This window comes from Mizuhopecten yessoensis, unplaced genomic scaffold, assembly GCF_002113885.1.
Source record: "Mizuhopecten yessoensis strain PY_sf001 unplaced genomic scaffold, ASM211388v2 scaffold11181, whole genome shotgun sequence".
Classification (NCBI taxonomy): domain Eukaryota; kingdom Metazoa; phylum Mollusca; class Bivalvia; order Pectinida; family Pectinidae; genus Mizuhopecten; species Mizuhopecten yessoensis.
Window position 1 is genome coordinate 554,145 of NW_018408920.1, and position 14,688 is coordinate 568,832.

Consider the following 14,688-nt stretch of genomic DNA (forward strand, 5'->3'; position numbering starts at 1 on the left):
TCAGTAAACACGTTACAGTTTGCATTGCTTGTTTTTAATCGGTATTAATTTGCGAAAAGACAAACAACTCGCATTTAACGAAAATGTCTAATACCCTTACAAAAACACGGAATATTACATCTCTTCACATTTATATTCGTTAACGGCATATATCACACTCATCACAATTACAGTCAGTTCCATTAAATATTATACGCATCAGAATAACTGTCAGTTCCGTTAAATACATCAGCCACCTTTACATTTATCTACAGTGAGAAGCAAAACATCACAAACAATAACGCATTGCTATTGTTTATGTTTTCAATCCATTTTATCAAGGGTACAGTAGGTATATCTGGGATGCAACACGTTGGTATTTTCTTTCACTACATCACTAACTATCCAAACTAACCAATGCCAATACATTTTCTCTTACTTAACTTTATATACAAACACACACTGCTTAATCTCCAGAAATATGCATTAACATTTAAGACAATACACTGTACATACAAAAAGAATACAAAGTTTTACTAAATTGGCACACTTATAGGTTATTTTTAGGAATACAAGCCATACGAATTTGTACGTGTAGAACGTGTCCGTTTACTGAATCCGGAGTAACAAATCCACAAAACTATTTCTACCTCCTAACAGTTTGCCTGACCCGATCCTACCCACCTTTACGGGTATGGGAGAATACTTTAGTGACGCTGTCATCGTGGCCATAGTGGCGTTCGCACAGTCTGTGTCATTGGCATCTCTGATGGCTAAAAAACACGGCTACGTCATCGACTCTAACCAGGTATATACTCTGTCAGACAGGTTGTCATTGCCTTTTGTAGATAAATTCATTCTGAATCAAAAGCAATGAAATGATAAGTTGAGGACTGGAAACAATATATCGTTTGTACATATTGAATCATATTAAAAGGAAGCTTATGTGTTTGTTTATTATCTGATCAAGGATCGATAACATCAAAGAAGTATAAAGCAGTTATATATATTTCTTATTTTGGCGTTCATATTTGTTGGATATTATTAGTAAGTATGTAACCTAGATAAGATATAATGGTATTCCTCTATATTTCTTACAGGAGTTTGTAGCGTATGGTTTTGGTAACATCTTCGGCTCATTTTTCTCCTGTTACCCATTTGCCGCCTCTGTTTCTCGGAGTTCTGTACAAGATTCAGCAGGAGGAAAATCTCAGGTAAGTTCCCTGACACCTGAAGGCTAATGCAGGTAACATTTAACCCGTCTGTCTCAATAGTTCACTGATACCTGATGGCTAATACAAGTAACATTTAACCCGTCTGTCTCAATAGTTCACTGACACCTGATGGCTAATACAGGTAACATTTAACCCGTCTGTCTCAATAGTTCACTGACACCTGAAGGCTAATACAGGTAACATTTACCACGTCTGTCTCATCAGTTCCCTGACACCTGAAGGCTAATACAGGTAACATTTAACACTTTGGCTCAATACTTCACTGACACCTGATGGCTAATACAGGTAACATTTAACCCGTCTGGCTCAATAGTTCACTGACACCTGATTGCTAATACAAGTAACATTTAACATGTCTGCTTCAATAGTTACCTGATACCTGATGGCTAATACAAGTAACATTTAACCCGTCTGTCTCAATAGTTCACTGACACCTGAAGGCTAACACAGGTAACATTTAACACGTCTGTCTCAATAGTTACCTGACACCTGAAGGCTAATACAGGTAACATTTACCACGTCTGTCTCATCAGTTCCCTGACACCTGAAGGCTAATACAGGTAACATTTAACACGGTTGGCTCAATACTTCACTGACACCTGATGGCTAATACAGGTAACATTTAACCCGTCTGGCTCAACAGTTCACTGACACCTGATGGCTAATATAGGTAACATTTAACATGTCTGACTCAACAGTTCACTGGCACCTGAAGGCAAATACAAGTAACATTTAACATGTCTGGCTCAACAGTTCACTGACACCTGATGGCTATTACAAGTAACATTTCTCAGGTCAGTTTACTAACACCTGAAGGCTAATACAGGTAACATTTAACATGTGTGGCTCAATAGTTCACTGACACCTGAAGGCTAATACAAGTAACATTTAACCCGTCTGGCTCAACAGTTCACTGACACCTGATGGCTTATACAAGTAACATTTAACATGTCTGGCTCAGTAGTTACCTGACACCTGATGGCTAATACAAGTAACATTTAACATGTCTGGCTCAACAGTTCACTGACACCTGATGGCTATTACAAGTAACATTTCTCAGGTCAGTTTACTAACACCTGAAGGCTAATACAGGTAACATTTAACATGTCTGGCTCAACAGTTCACCGGCACCTGATGGCTTATACAAGTAATATTTCTCAGGTCAGTTTACTGACACCTGATGGCTAATACAAGTAACATTTAACATGTCTGGTTCAATAGTTCATTGGCACCTGATGGCTAATACAAGTAACATTTCTCAGTACAGTTTACTGACACCTGATGACTAATACAAGTAACATTTAACATTTAACACGTCTGGCTCAACAGTTCACTGACACCTGATGGCTAATACAGGTAACATTTAACACGTCTGGCTCAATAGTTCACTGACACCTGATGGCTATTACAAGTAACATTTAACATGTCTGGCTCAACAGTTCACTGACACTTGAAGGCTAATACAGGTAACATTTAACCCGTCTGTCTCAATAGTTACCTGACACTTGAAGGCTAATACAGGTAACATTTAACATGTCTGGTTCAATAGTTCACTGACACTTGAAGGCTAATACAGGTAACATTTAACCCGTCTGTCTCAATAGTTACCTGACACTTGAAGGATAATACAGGTAACATTTAACATGTCTGGTTCAATAGTTCACTGACACTTGAAGGCTAATACAGGTAACATTTAACCCGTCTGTCTCAATAGTTACCTGACACTTGAAGGATAATACAGGTAACATTTAACATGTCTGGTTCAATAGTTCACTGACACTTGAAGGCTAATACAGGTAACATTTAACATGTCTGGTTCAACAGTTCACTGACACCTGATGGCTATTACAAGTAACATTTAACATGTCTGGCTCAATAGTTCCCTGACACCTGAAGGCTAATACAGGTAACATTTAACATGTCTGGCTCAACAGTTCACTGACACCTGAAGGCTAATACAGGTAGCATTTAACACGTCTGGCTCAACAGTTCACTGACACCTGATGGCTAATACAGGTAACATTTAACATGTCTGGCTCAACAGTTCACTGACACCTAAAGGCTAATACAGGTAGCATTTAACACGTCTGGCTCAACAGTTCACTGACACCTGATGGCTAATACAGGTAACATTTAACATGTCTGGCTCAACAGTTCACTGACACCTAAAGGCTAATACAGGTAGCATTTAACACGTCTGGCTCAACAGTTCACTGACACCTGATGGCTAATACAGGTAACATTTAACATGTCTGGCTCAACAGTTCACTGACACCTAAAGGCTAATACAGGTAGCATTTAACACGTCTGGCTCAACAGTTCACTGACACCTGATGGCTAATACAGGTAACATTTAACATGTCTGGCTCAACAGTTCACTGACACCTAAAGGCTAATACAGGTAGCATTTAACACGTCTGGCTCAACAGTTCACTGACACCTGATGGCTAATACAGGTAACATTTAACATGTCTGGCTCAACAGTTCACTGACACCTAAAGGCTAATACAGGTAGCATTTAACACGTCTGGCTCAACAGTTCACTGACACCTGATGGCTAATACAGGTAACATTTAACACGTCTGGCTCAATAGTTCACTGACACCTGATGGCTAATACAGGTAACATTTAACACGTCTGTCTCAATAGTTCACTGACACCTGAAGGCTAATACAAGTAACATTTAACATGTCTGGCTCAACAGTTTACTGACACCTGATGGCTAATACAGGTAACATTTAACACGTCTGGCTCAATAGTTCACCGACACCTGATGGCTAATAAAAGTAACATTTAGCACGTCTGGCTCAACAGTTCACTGACACCTGATGGCTATTACAAGTAACATTTCTCAGGTCAGTTTACTAACACCTGAAGGCTAATGCAGGTAACATTTAACATGTCTGGCTCAACAGTTCACTGGCACCTGATGGCTAATACAAGTAATATTTCTCAGGTCAGTTTACTGACACCTGATGGTTAATGCAAGTAACATTCAACATGTCTGGTTCAATAGTTCATTGGCACCTGATGGCTAATACAAGTAAGATTTCTCAGGTCAGTTTACTGACCCCTGATGGATAATACAAGTAACATTTAACATGTCTAGCTCAACAGTTTACTGACACCTGATGACTAATACAAGTAACATTTAACATGTCTGGTTCAATAGTTCACTGACACCTGATGGCTAATACAGGTAACATTTAACATGTCTGGTTCAATATTTCACTGACACCTGATGGCTAATACAGGTAACATTTAACACGTCTGGCTCAATAGTTCACTGACACCTGATGGCTAATACAAGTAACATTTAACACGTCTGTCTCAATAGTTCACTGACACCTGAAGGCTAATACAAGTAACATTTAACATGTCTGGCTCAACAGTTTACTGACACCTGATGGCTAATACAGGTAACATTTAACACGTCTGGCTCAATAGTTCACTGACACCTGATGGCTAATACAAGTAACATTTAACATGTCTGGCTCAACAGTTTACTGACACCTGATGGCTAATACAGGTAACATTTAACACGTCTGGCTCAATAGTTCACTGACACCTGATGGCTAATACAGGTAACATTTAACACGTCTGGCTCAATAGTTCACTGACACCTGATGGCTAATACAGGTAACATTTAACACGTCTGGCTCAATAGTTCACTGACACCTGATGGCTAATACAGGTAACATTTAACACGTCTGGCTCAATAGTTCACTGACACCTGATGGCTAATACAAGTAACATTTAACATGTCTGGCTCAACAGTTTACTGACACCTGATGGCTAATACAGGTAACATTTAACACGTCTGGCTCAATAGTTCACTGACACCTGATGGCTAATACAAGTAACATTTAACATGTCTGGCTCAACAGTTTACTGACACCTGATGGCTAATACAGGTAACATTTAACACGTCTGGCTCAATAGTTCACTGACACCTGATGGCTAATACAAGTAACATTTAACATGTCTGGCTCAACAGTTTACTGACACCTGATGGCTAATACAGGTAACATTTAACACGTCTGGCTCAATAGTTCACTGACACCTGATGGCTAATACAAGTAACATTTAACATGTCTGGCTCAACAGTTTACTGACACCTGATGGCTAATACAGGTAACATTTAACACGTCTGGCTCAATAGTTCACTGACACCTGATGGCTAATACAAGTAACATTTAACATGTCTGGCTCAACAGTTTACTGACACCTGATGGCTAATACAGGTAACATTTAACACGTCTGGCTCAATAGTTCACTGACACCTGATGGCTAATACAAGTAACATTTAACATGTCTGGCTCAACAGTTTACTGACACCTGATGGCTAATACAGGTAACATTTAACACGTCTGGCTCAATAGTTCACTGACACCTGATGGCTAATACAAGTAACATTTAACATGTCTGGCTCAACAGTTTACTGACACCTGATGGCTAATACAGGTAACATTTAACACGTCTGGCTCAATAGTTCACTGACACCTGATGGCTAATACAAGTAACATTTAACATGTCTGGCTCAACAGTTTACTGACACCTGATGGCTAATACAGGTAACATTTAACACGTCTGGCTCAATAGTTCACTGACACCTGATGGCTAATACAAGTAACATTTAACATGTCTGGCTCAACAGTTTACTGACACCTGATGGCTAATACAGGTAACATTTAACACGTCTGGCTCAATAGTTCACTGACACCTGATGGCTAATACAAGTAACATTTAACATGTCTGGCTCAACAGTTTACTGACACCTGATGGCTAATACAGGTAACATTTAACACGTCTGGCTCAATAGTTCACTGACACCTGATGGCTAATACAAGTAACATTTAACATGTCTGGCTCAACAGTTTACTGACACCTGATGGCTAATACAGGTAACATTTAACACGTCTGGCTCAATAGTTCACTGACACCTGATGGCTAATACAAGTAACATTTAACATGTCTGGCTCAACAGTTTACTGACACCTGATGGCTAATACAGGTAACATTTAACACGTCTGGCTCAATAGTTCACTGACACCTGATGGCTAATACAAGTAACATTTAACATGTCTGGCTCAACAGTTTACTGACACCTGATGGCTAATACAGGTAACATTTAACACGTCTGGCTCAATAGTTCACTGACACCTGATGGCTAATACAAGTAACATTTAACACGTCTGTCTCAATAGTTCACTGACACCTGAAGGCTAATACAAGTAACATTTAACATGTCTGGCTCAACAGTTTACTGACACCTGATGGCTAATACAGGTAACATTTAACACGTCTGGCTCAATAGTTCACCGACACCTGATGGCTAATACAAGTAACATTTAACATGTCTGGCTCAACAGTTTACTGACACCTGATGGCTAATACAGGTAACATTTAACACGTCTGGCTCAATAGTTCACCGACACCTGATGGCTAATACAAGTAACATTTAACATGTCTGGCTCAACAGTTTACTGACACCTGATGGCTAATACAGGTAACATTTAACACGTCTGGCTCAATAGTTCACCGACACCTGATGGCTAATACAAGTAACATTTAACATGTCTGGCTCAACAGTTTACTGACACCTGATGGCTAATACAGGTAACATTTAACACGTCTGGCTCAATAGTTCACCGACACCTGATGGCTAATACAAGTAACATTTAACACGTCTGGCTCAACAGTTCACTGACACCTGATGGCTATTACAAGTAACATTTAACATGTCTGGCTCAACAGTTCACTGACACTTGAAGGCTAATACAGGTAACATTTAACCCGTCTGTCTCAATAGTTCCCTGACACCTGAAGGCTAATACAGGTAACATTTAACACGTCTGTTTCAACAGTTCACTGACACCTGATGGCTAATACAGGTAACATTTAACATGTCTGGCTCAACAGTTCACTGACACCTAAAGGCTAATACAGGTAACATTTAACACGTCTGGTTCAACAGTTCACTGACACCTGATGGCTAATACAGGTAACATTTAACATGTCTGGCTCAACAGTTCACTGACACCTGATGGCTATTACAAGTAACATTTCTCAGGTCAGTTTACTAACACCTGAAGGCTAATGCAGGTAACATTCAACATGTCTGGCTCAACAGTTCACTGGCACCTGATGGCTAATACAAGTAATATTTCTCAGGTCAGTTTACTGACACCTGATGGTTAATGCAAGTAACATTCAACATGTCTGGTTCAATAGTTCATTGGCACCTGATGGCTAATACAAGTAAGATTTCTCAGGTCAGTTTACTGACCCCTGATGGATAATACAAGTAACATTTAACATGTCTAGCTCAACAGTTTACTGACACCTGATGACTAATACAAGTAACATTTAACATGTCTGGTTCAATAGTTCACTGACACCTGATGGCTAATACAGGTAACATTTAACATGTCTGGTTCAATATTTCACTGACACCTGATGGCTAATACAGGTAACATTTAACACGTCTGGCTCAATAGTACACTGACACCTGATGGCTAATACAAGTAACTTTTAACATGTCTGGTTCAATAGTCCACTGACACCTGATGGTTAATACAGGTAACATTTAACATGTCTGGCTCAACAGTTCACTGACACCTGATGGCTAATACAAGTAACATTTAACACGTCTGTCTCAATAGTTCACTGACACCTGATGGCTAATACAGGAAATATTTATTATGTCTGACTCAATAGTTCACTGACACCTGAAGGCTAATACAGGTAACATTTAACATGTCTGTCTCAATAGTTCACTGACACCTGAAGGCTAATACAAGTAACATTTACCACGTCTGGCTCAATAGTTCACCGACACCTGATGGCTAATAAAAGTAACATTTAACATGTCTGGCTCAATAGTTTACTGACACCTGAAGGCTAATACAGGTAGCATTTAACATGTCTGTCTCAATAGTTCACTGACACCTGATGGCTATAATACAAGTAACATTTAACACGTCTGGCTCAATAGTTCACCGATACCTGATGGCTAATAAAAGTAACATTTAACATGTCTGGCTCAATAGTTCACTGACACCTGATGGCTAATACAAGTAACATTTAACACGTCTGGCTCAATAGGTAATGCTTTATAATGTTTTAATTGAGCTTTATTAATTAGTGTTATATATTTATATATTATATTCATATATAACCCTATCATATGTATAATGGAGTTCGCCGTAATAAAAAAATTGCATACTTTTATTGTACAAAAAAACAACAACGTGTAAGTTGACATTTATAGTCAATATGACTGAAATCATGATTTAGTTTGCGTTAATTTATGTTTTCAATATTGTCACGTTCGTTTGGTGATAACTGCAAAGAAATCCATGTTAGATTTCTCTGCAGACCGACTCATTGCGCGATCGGGTGGCCATTGTATGTCTCATTCGTTTGCAAATAAATTTAAATTTTCTTTTCGTTCTTTACTAGATAACGAGTCTGTTTTCGGCAGCGCTAGTTCTAGTTGTTATCCTTATCATCGGACCATTGTTTGAATCCTTGCCAAACGTAAGTACATGAAAATGTGTTCATTAAAGATACCATAAACGGAATCGACGAGAATGTATATATAAGATGCAGTCAAGTCAATGCCACTTAATAAGCTATTACCAGTCCACGGTCATAATTAATGAACATACCTATATTATCAGGAATAGTTTTCTAAAAATTGTTACAATTAATAATATTGTTCCTTCGTACAAATATGATAGCATATCTGAGGTATTAATATCACACATTTTAATGTTCATTCTATTCAATATCATATATACATTATTCCTTTTACTGCAATGCATTGTAAATAAAGCTGGTCATAATATTTTACTTTACAGTGTGTGCTATCGTCAATCATTGTTGTTGCCCTGAGGAGTATGTTCCTGCAGATCTTTGAACTAAAGAAGCTGTGGAAAGTGTCTGGTTTTGACTGCGTGAGTAAAGAAATAATTGAAACACCGTCGTGGCAAACTCTTCACAGCATACATTAACAGGTCTTATTTGAGGAAAGTTGTTGTTTTAAAATTTAGATCAATAAGTTATGTGTTACTTTGTAAAGAAACAAAACATTTTTATGGAGAAGAAAAACTCAATCTTCTTGTAAGTGTGCTAGTACTCTTATACGAGATATAATCATGATATGAGTTGATATTCGATAGTGTTATAATTGCCTCTGTTAACATATATGTAGTTCACCGTCGTTTATGACTGACAGATGATCTGGATTGTGACGTTCCTAGCAGTGGTTATCCTGTATGTGGACCTCGGACTCTGGATCGGGCTTATCTTCTCCTTCTTCACAGTTGTCCTGCGTACACAGAGGTATGTCCATACGAAATTTTCTTTTATTGACAACAACGACTGCACCTTTTGGTTATTATAACAACAGATATTTTAATTTTATTTTTACAAAAGATCATGTCTTCAATAGTATCAAGTACAGTTAAAGCAAGATGGCGTTCATCTGAAGCTATACAACATTCTTGGAAATATCGATTTGTTTCGATATGATAATGCGAATGCCAATATATTTTCGCGTATGCACAAGTAAATGGGTATATTTCTATAACTCACTGCTGTTACCAATGCTACTATACACCTGTTACTATCATCCGTTGTTTCCAGGGCCAAAGCCATTACACTTCAACGGATATCAGATGTTGACATTTACGCTGATGACAAGAAGTATATGAAGGTAAATAGAAAAGCAGCTTACGAACGTTTTATAACCCATACACGACAGCCTGACAATCGAATCACCTTCACAAATCCTTTTTTGTAATAAACAAACAAAAGATATCCTTTACTTCAGATTTTATTTTTTCTTGAAATTCACAGCACAAAATCTAATCGGTATCATTACGACCTTGGGTGAATATATCCAGAACTAAATTTCTTTTACTTGATTACTGTATTTTAATAACAGCCATACTTCTCCTTTTCCAGACACGGAACAATCCCGGGGTACGAGTTATCTCTTTTAACTCCCCTCTCTACTACGCCAACGGGGATATATTCCTCCGTCAAATCTTCACCATTTCCGGACTGAAACCGCAGAGAGTTCGTAAGGAAATTAAACGGTTCGGGTCTGTTGCGGAATTTAGACGAAATGTAAGTGCATTTATATAGATGACCAAACAGATGATCGGTAGTTGATCAAAATCGTTAAAATATGAAAGAAAGAACTTACTCACTTAAAATACAAAGTAAGGATGCCAGTTTAAAACTTTAGAACGTCGATGCAGAAAAAACAGAGTAAATATTTTAACTGCACCATGTGGTCATTGCGTTCATTTTGGACTTAAGGGTTAAAGAATGAACACCAAGGTCTAAAAAGTTAAGAAACATGTTGAAATGCAGTTAAATCGGAAAGGTTCCAATAGACAATGTGTGATGGTGCAAAGATTTAAGTAGCTGGTATTTATTGGCTGGATGATTTCGTGTCGTATGCCATGAACAAACTGATACAGTCTTTCGATTTATGTAGATCTGAAGGTTAGAATAAAAGATGTATTGATTTCGTGTCGTAGCTTTGCTTTATAAAAAGTTTATTAAATGACCATTGGCGCTTAAAGGAAAAGAAGGGAACGGCTTTATTTGAGGTACATCACTTATCACTGACGATAAACACATGTCAGAGTAAACATATAAGATCATCAACGGTAACATAGCTTGTTGAATACCGTATATTTTTATGAGTATGGCAAAGCAGAGCACGAGTAAAAGGTATCCGCAATAATGTTACACAAGTTAAATATGAGACGTAATTAATAAGCAAACCATCTATAACTACATTTTAAACAACACAAATGGTAGATGTATTACGTCCTTCATCTGCCTCATAAATCAGTGTACTTACTATGATTCATTGTAAAACTTATATATATATAAATCTATATATATATATGACAAACCAAAAGAGGCACATCCATTATTCCTGCAAACCAAAAGAGGCGACTAAGTGTGGACCCCCTGCTGTGACTGTTAAATCCATCGCAGAATTGAGAGGCGACTAATGTGACATTCCGTACCAAATTGAGATTTTTCACATTTACCGGACCAGATTTCCACATGCACATGTTCCACATTTTTGATATCTCTCGTTGACTCACTTTATGTGATAGTGCATCTTGCGCAAGAATATGTCCTCTACATCAGCGTTCCTTGTCCGCGATGCTCTCAGCTTAATTGCTGCCTTCGGCTGTCTTTAGCCGAGGTGACTATTGGTTTTATATAATAGCAATATTTTCAATTATAGTATATCAGTTCTATCTTCTTGTAATATGATGCATATGTACATGTAACTGTTCTGTTTCACTGTGTCTTGAAAAAGGAGCAGATCGCTCCGAAAATTTGACAACCTAAACGTGTCCACACTGTTGGATTACTTCTTTGTCCCATATATATATGACTGATGTATACATAACAGAGCAGCCGCCTACAAGTCACTAGCAACAACATCGTCGCAGACCAGGAAGGGATGTCCAACGGCAACTGCAGTAATGACAAAGACAAGAACGATAACTCATCGGCCATGGTACATCACATCGTCCTCGACTTTGCTTCTGTATGCTTCGTGGATTCGGTCGGATGTAAAGTTCTTAACCAGGTATAACACCAAACCGAAAAAAATGTCATATATTATGCCAATTGTCCAAGCTCATTTGGAACGATAACAAACGAGAAGGGAATAACCATTAAAATTGAATTATTCATTTTGGTTCTAACATTGTTAATTGTGCCAAGTGATACTGATTAAACGTTGAGCATCTTGATAGTTACACAAACCTTTTATTACGTAGCATTAGTTTGATTGTCAAATACCCCAATTCAACTTCTTTATGGAAACTGTATGTTGACATATTTGAAATATTTTTCAGCTCTTCAACGATTATAGATCTATTGGTGTCAAAGTATTCTTGGCCAGTGTCAGCGGTAGGTGACATTAGTATTATAGCACCCATGCCGAGCAATAATGAGGCAGTCGTTATAGGCATTGTTACTTAAACTGAACGTAATGGAACGTGATCACAAAATAATGTTTCTGTCGCTCCTCATTATCGATAAGGAACCATTATGACCTGCAGCGAAACATGTTAATAATCAATAATGCGAAAAGTATGGATTTTTATCGTTTCCTCATGCAGTTTAGACAACAGAACGATCAAACCTCCGGTTGAATAACCTTGTAAATGATTTACAGATGATGTTTGGTCGGTGTTAAAAACCACGGGTTTCCTGGAGAAGTATGAGAAGAACGTATACATGTCTGTTAACGACGCTGTCGTCGTGGCCATATCAGAGGGGGAATCTTTTAACGAGGATGTAAGTACTGCTGACATACATATATAGCAATGTATAGCATCTATTAGATAAACAGTAGCTTACACATTTAGAGGATTACTTAAATAAACGTAGGATATCATATTGCCATGCGATAGGATGATATATTATATAGAATAACTTTTACAAATGTGATAGTTTAAATGCTTGTCCGGTGGTCAACAAAGAAAGAGCAGCATACCAATTGGATTAACAGTATTTTAAGTTAAATACATGCCGAAAGACGATAGTTTGTTCAGGTGCATGCAGTGATGTAACTAAGGTGCCGGGCAATATATCAAAGAAGTCAAGACCCACATGTATCATCATTTATTGATGATATAACAACACGATTTGTTGCAATTGAAATGTCTTTATAAGAATAGATACTACTTCTGTCTATACAAAGAATATTTACTTTGAATCTGAAACTTTAACTGACACCTATACACTTCAGGGTAAAGTGAAAAAAGAAACAAACACGTGATTGCTACACACACACAATTGTATCTGTTCTATTATATCTTTATACACATCAATGAAATATAAAAAAAACAATACACACCAGTATATAGAATTGTGCTTATTGGACTAACATAATGTTTCATGGTGAGAGGAAAAGCATGTCATATAAATAGAATATTGGTGACAGAACAGTATTAACAATAAAAGATGCTGCCAAAGTGTCCTGTGTTATGATGTAGACATCTATATCTGACAATAACGAACACTCTCAGGACAGAATGTATTAACATGTGCATGTATTAAGAAAACAGGAATGCATGTGCTGCTTTTCAGGAGTCGGAATCGGAAAGCAATGCGGAGGAAATCGACTCCAGACCAGAAGACAGGTTACTTGCTGGTCAGCCGAGATAGTGAGTTCCAGGAGTGACGTCATCTTGTAGAAATGACGTCAGCTAGTCTGTCTCTTTGTGACGTCAGCTGTCTCCTGTAGTGACCGCTATCCCAGTTCACCTCGTAACACCCGCTTTAAACAATTCTGCATATTTCTGTTTTTCCATTTTTGAATTCTTTGTTTATAACATGTAAAAAGAACATCTGGTTATCAGTTTTACCGATCTAACTTGAATGAAGAGACACACCATTCTCGTGTAGAAACGGCGTAATTGAATAGTCAATACGTTTGGGTTCAATATTCATTGATAACGATAGTAAGTTCTAAAGAATAAACACGTTTGGTTGATTTACAAAATCAGAAAAATTGAAACCAGAAAACTAATATTTCTTTTTCTCATTTTTGCTTGTGACAACAGTGTGCACTTTCACGACAGTGTTCTACTGTAGCACTGGTTCATCGTTTCCCCATATTTTTGTTTAATTTTGTTTTTAATACCAAAATGCAATGCATCAATTTGACGACACTAAATTACATTCGTGTTTTGAATTGTATTATAATCATTTACATGTCAACAAATACCAATACCCGACCAGCAAATTCTACTCATGTAGCGTGCTTGTAGCTTGTAGTCTAAAACTAGCGTAGATTTCTGTATTAAACTACTAACACTCACTGTTATAACACTGTATTGGTTATCTCATTTGATACAATCCTACATGTATCAAAATATCTGTATCAAGGTGTGAGTATTGGCTTGTGACATATTTAATTAATTGGGTCAAATTTAATTTTAGGTAAGGAATTTAATTAAAATACTTAATTACATAGTATTGCATTTTGGTTAAATGCTTTGTAATATGGTCCTAAACTGCGTTTTCTTTTGTTTCAGATCCTTTATTTCTACTTCTTATTCTTCTCTCCTTCCTTATAAACAGATATCAATACTAAATGAATGTACTGAAAATAATCCAGGAAAGATTCAGGACTGTTAATATTTGTAGACATTTAACATTGATCACAATTACCTCCCTTCCCACATAAACCGACAACCGCTGACAAATAATATTTTTGATGTATGTAAGTGCCAAAGATGCAAAGATGCAAAGATGCAAAGTAGATTGTCTGCTTATTCCAATACAATTATTATATTTACTATTATATCATAAGATAATTACTTGAAATATTCTGACATTGGTTGGGATTTCCCTATACAGTTTAATTATTGCAAGAGTTATGATACTTACAAAATGTGAATACTCACATGTA

At 37.3% G+C, this 14,688-nt stretch overlaps 1 protein-coding gene across 8 annotated transcripts in view; it reads left to right on the forward strand.

Moving 5' to 3' along the window:
* LOC110440424 (solute carrier family 26 member 10-like) overlaps window positions 1-14,688 on the forward strand; it is a 49,111-nt gene that overhangs the window by 31,651 nt on the left and 2,772 nt on the right. For 6 of the 8 annotated variants that reach the window (XM_021483498.1, XM_021483496.1, XM_021483494.1 and 3 more), the window contains exons 8-18: window positions 640-787; window positions 1,080-1,193; window positions 8,679-8,756; window positions 9,080-9,175; window positions 9,457-9,563; window positions 9,867-9,936; window positions 10,188-10,352; window positions 11,671-11,850; window positions 12,122-12,176; window positions 12,445-12,566; window positions 13,362-13,414. In XM_021483498.1, the coding sequence (XP_021339173.1) occupies window positions 640-787; window positions 1,080-1,193; window positions 8,679-8,756; window positions 9,080-9,175; window positions 9,457-9,563; window positions 9,867-9,936; window positions 10,188-10,352; window positions 11,671-11,850; window positions 12,122-12,176; window positions 12,445-12,566; window positions 13,362-13,414 (1,188 nt within the window). Of the gene's footprint in view, window positions 1-639; window positions 788-1,079; window positions 1,194-8,678; window positions 8,757-9,079; window positions 9,176-9,456; window positions 9,564-9,866; window positions 9,937-10,187; window positions 10,353-11,670; window positions 11,851-12,121; window positions 12,177-12,444; window positions 12,567-13,361; window positions 13,439-14,688 lie in introns of all 8 variants that reach the window. The other 2 variants (XM_021483500.1, XM_021483501.1) reach the window with 2 other exon arrangements.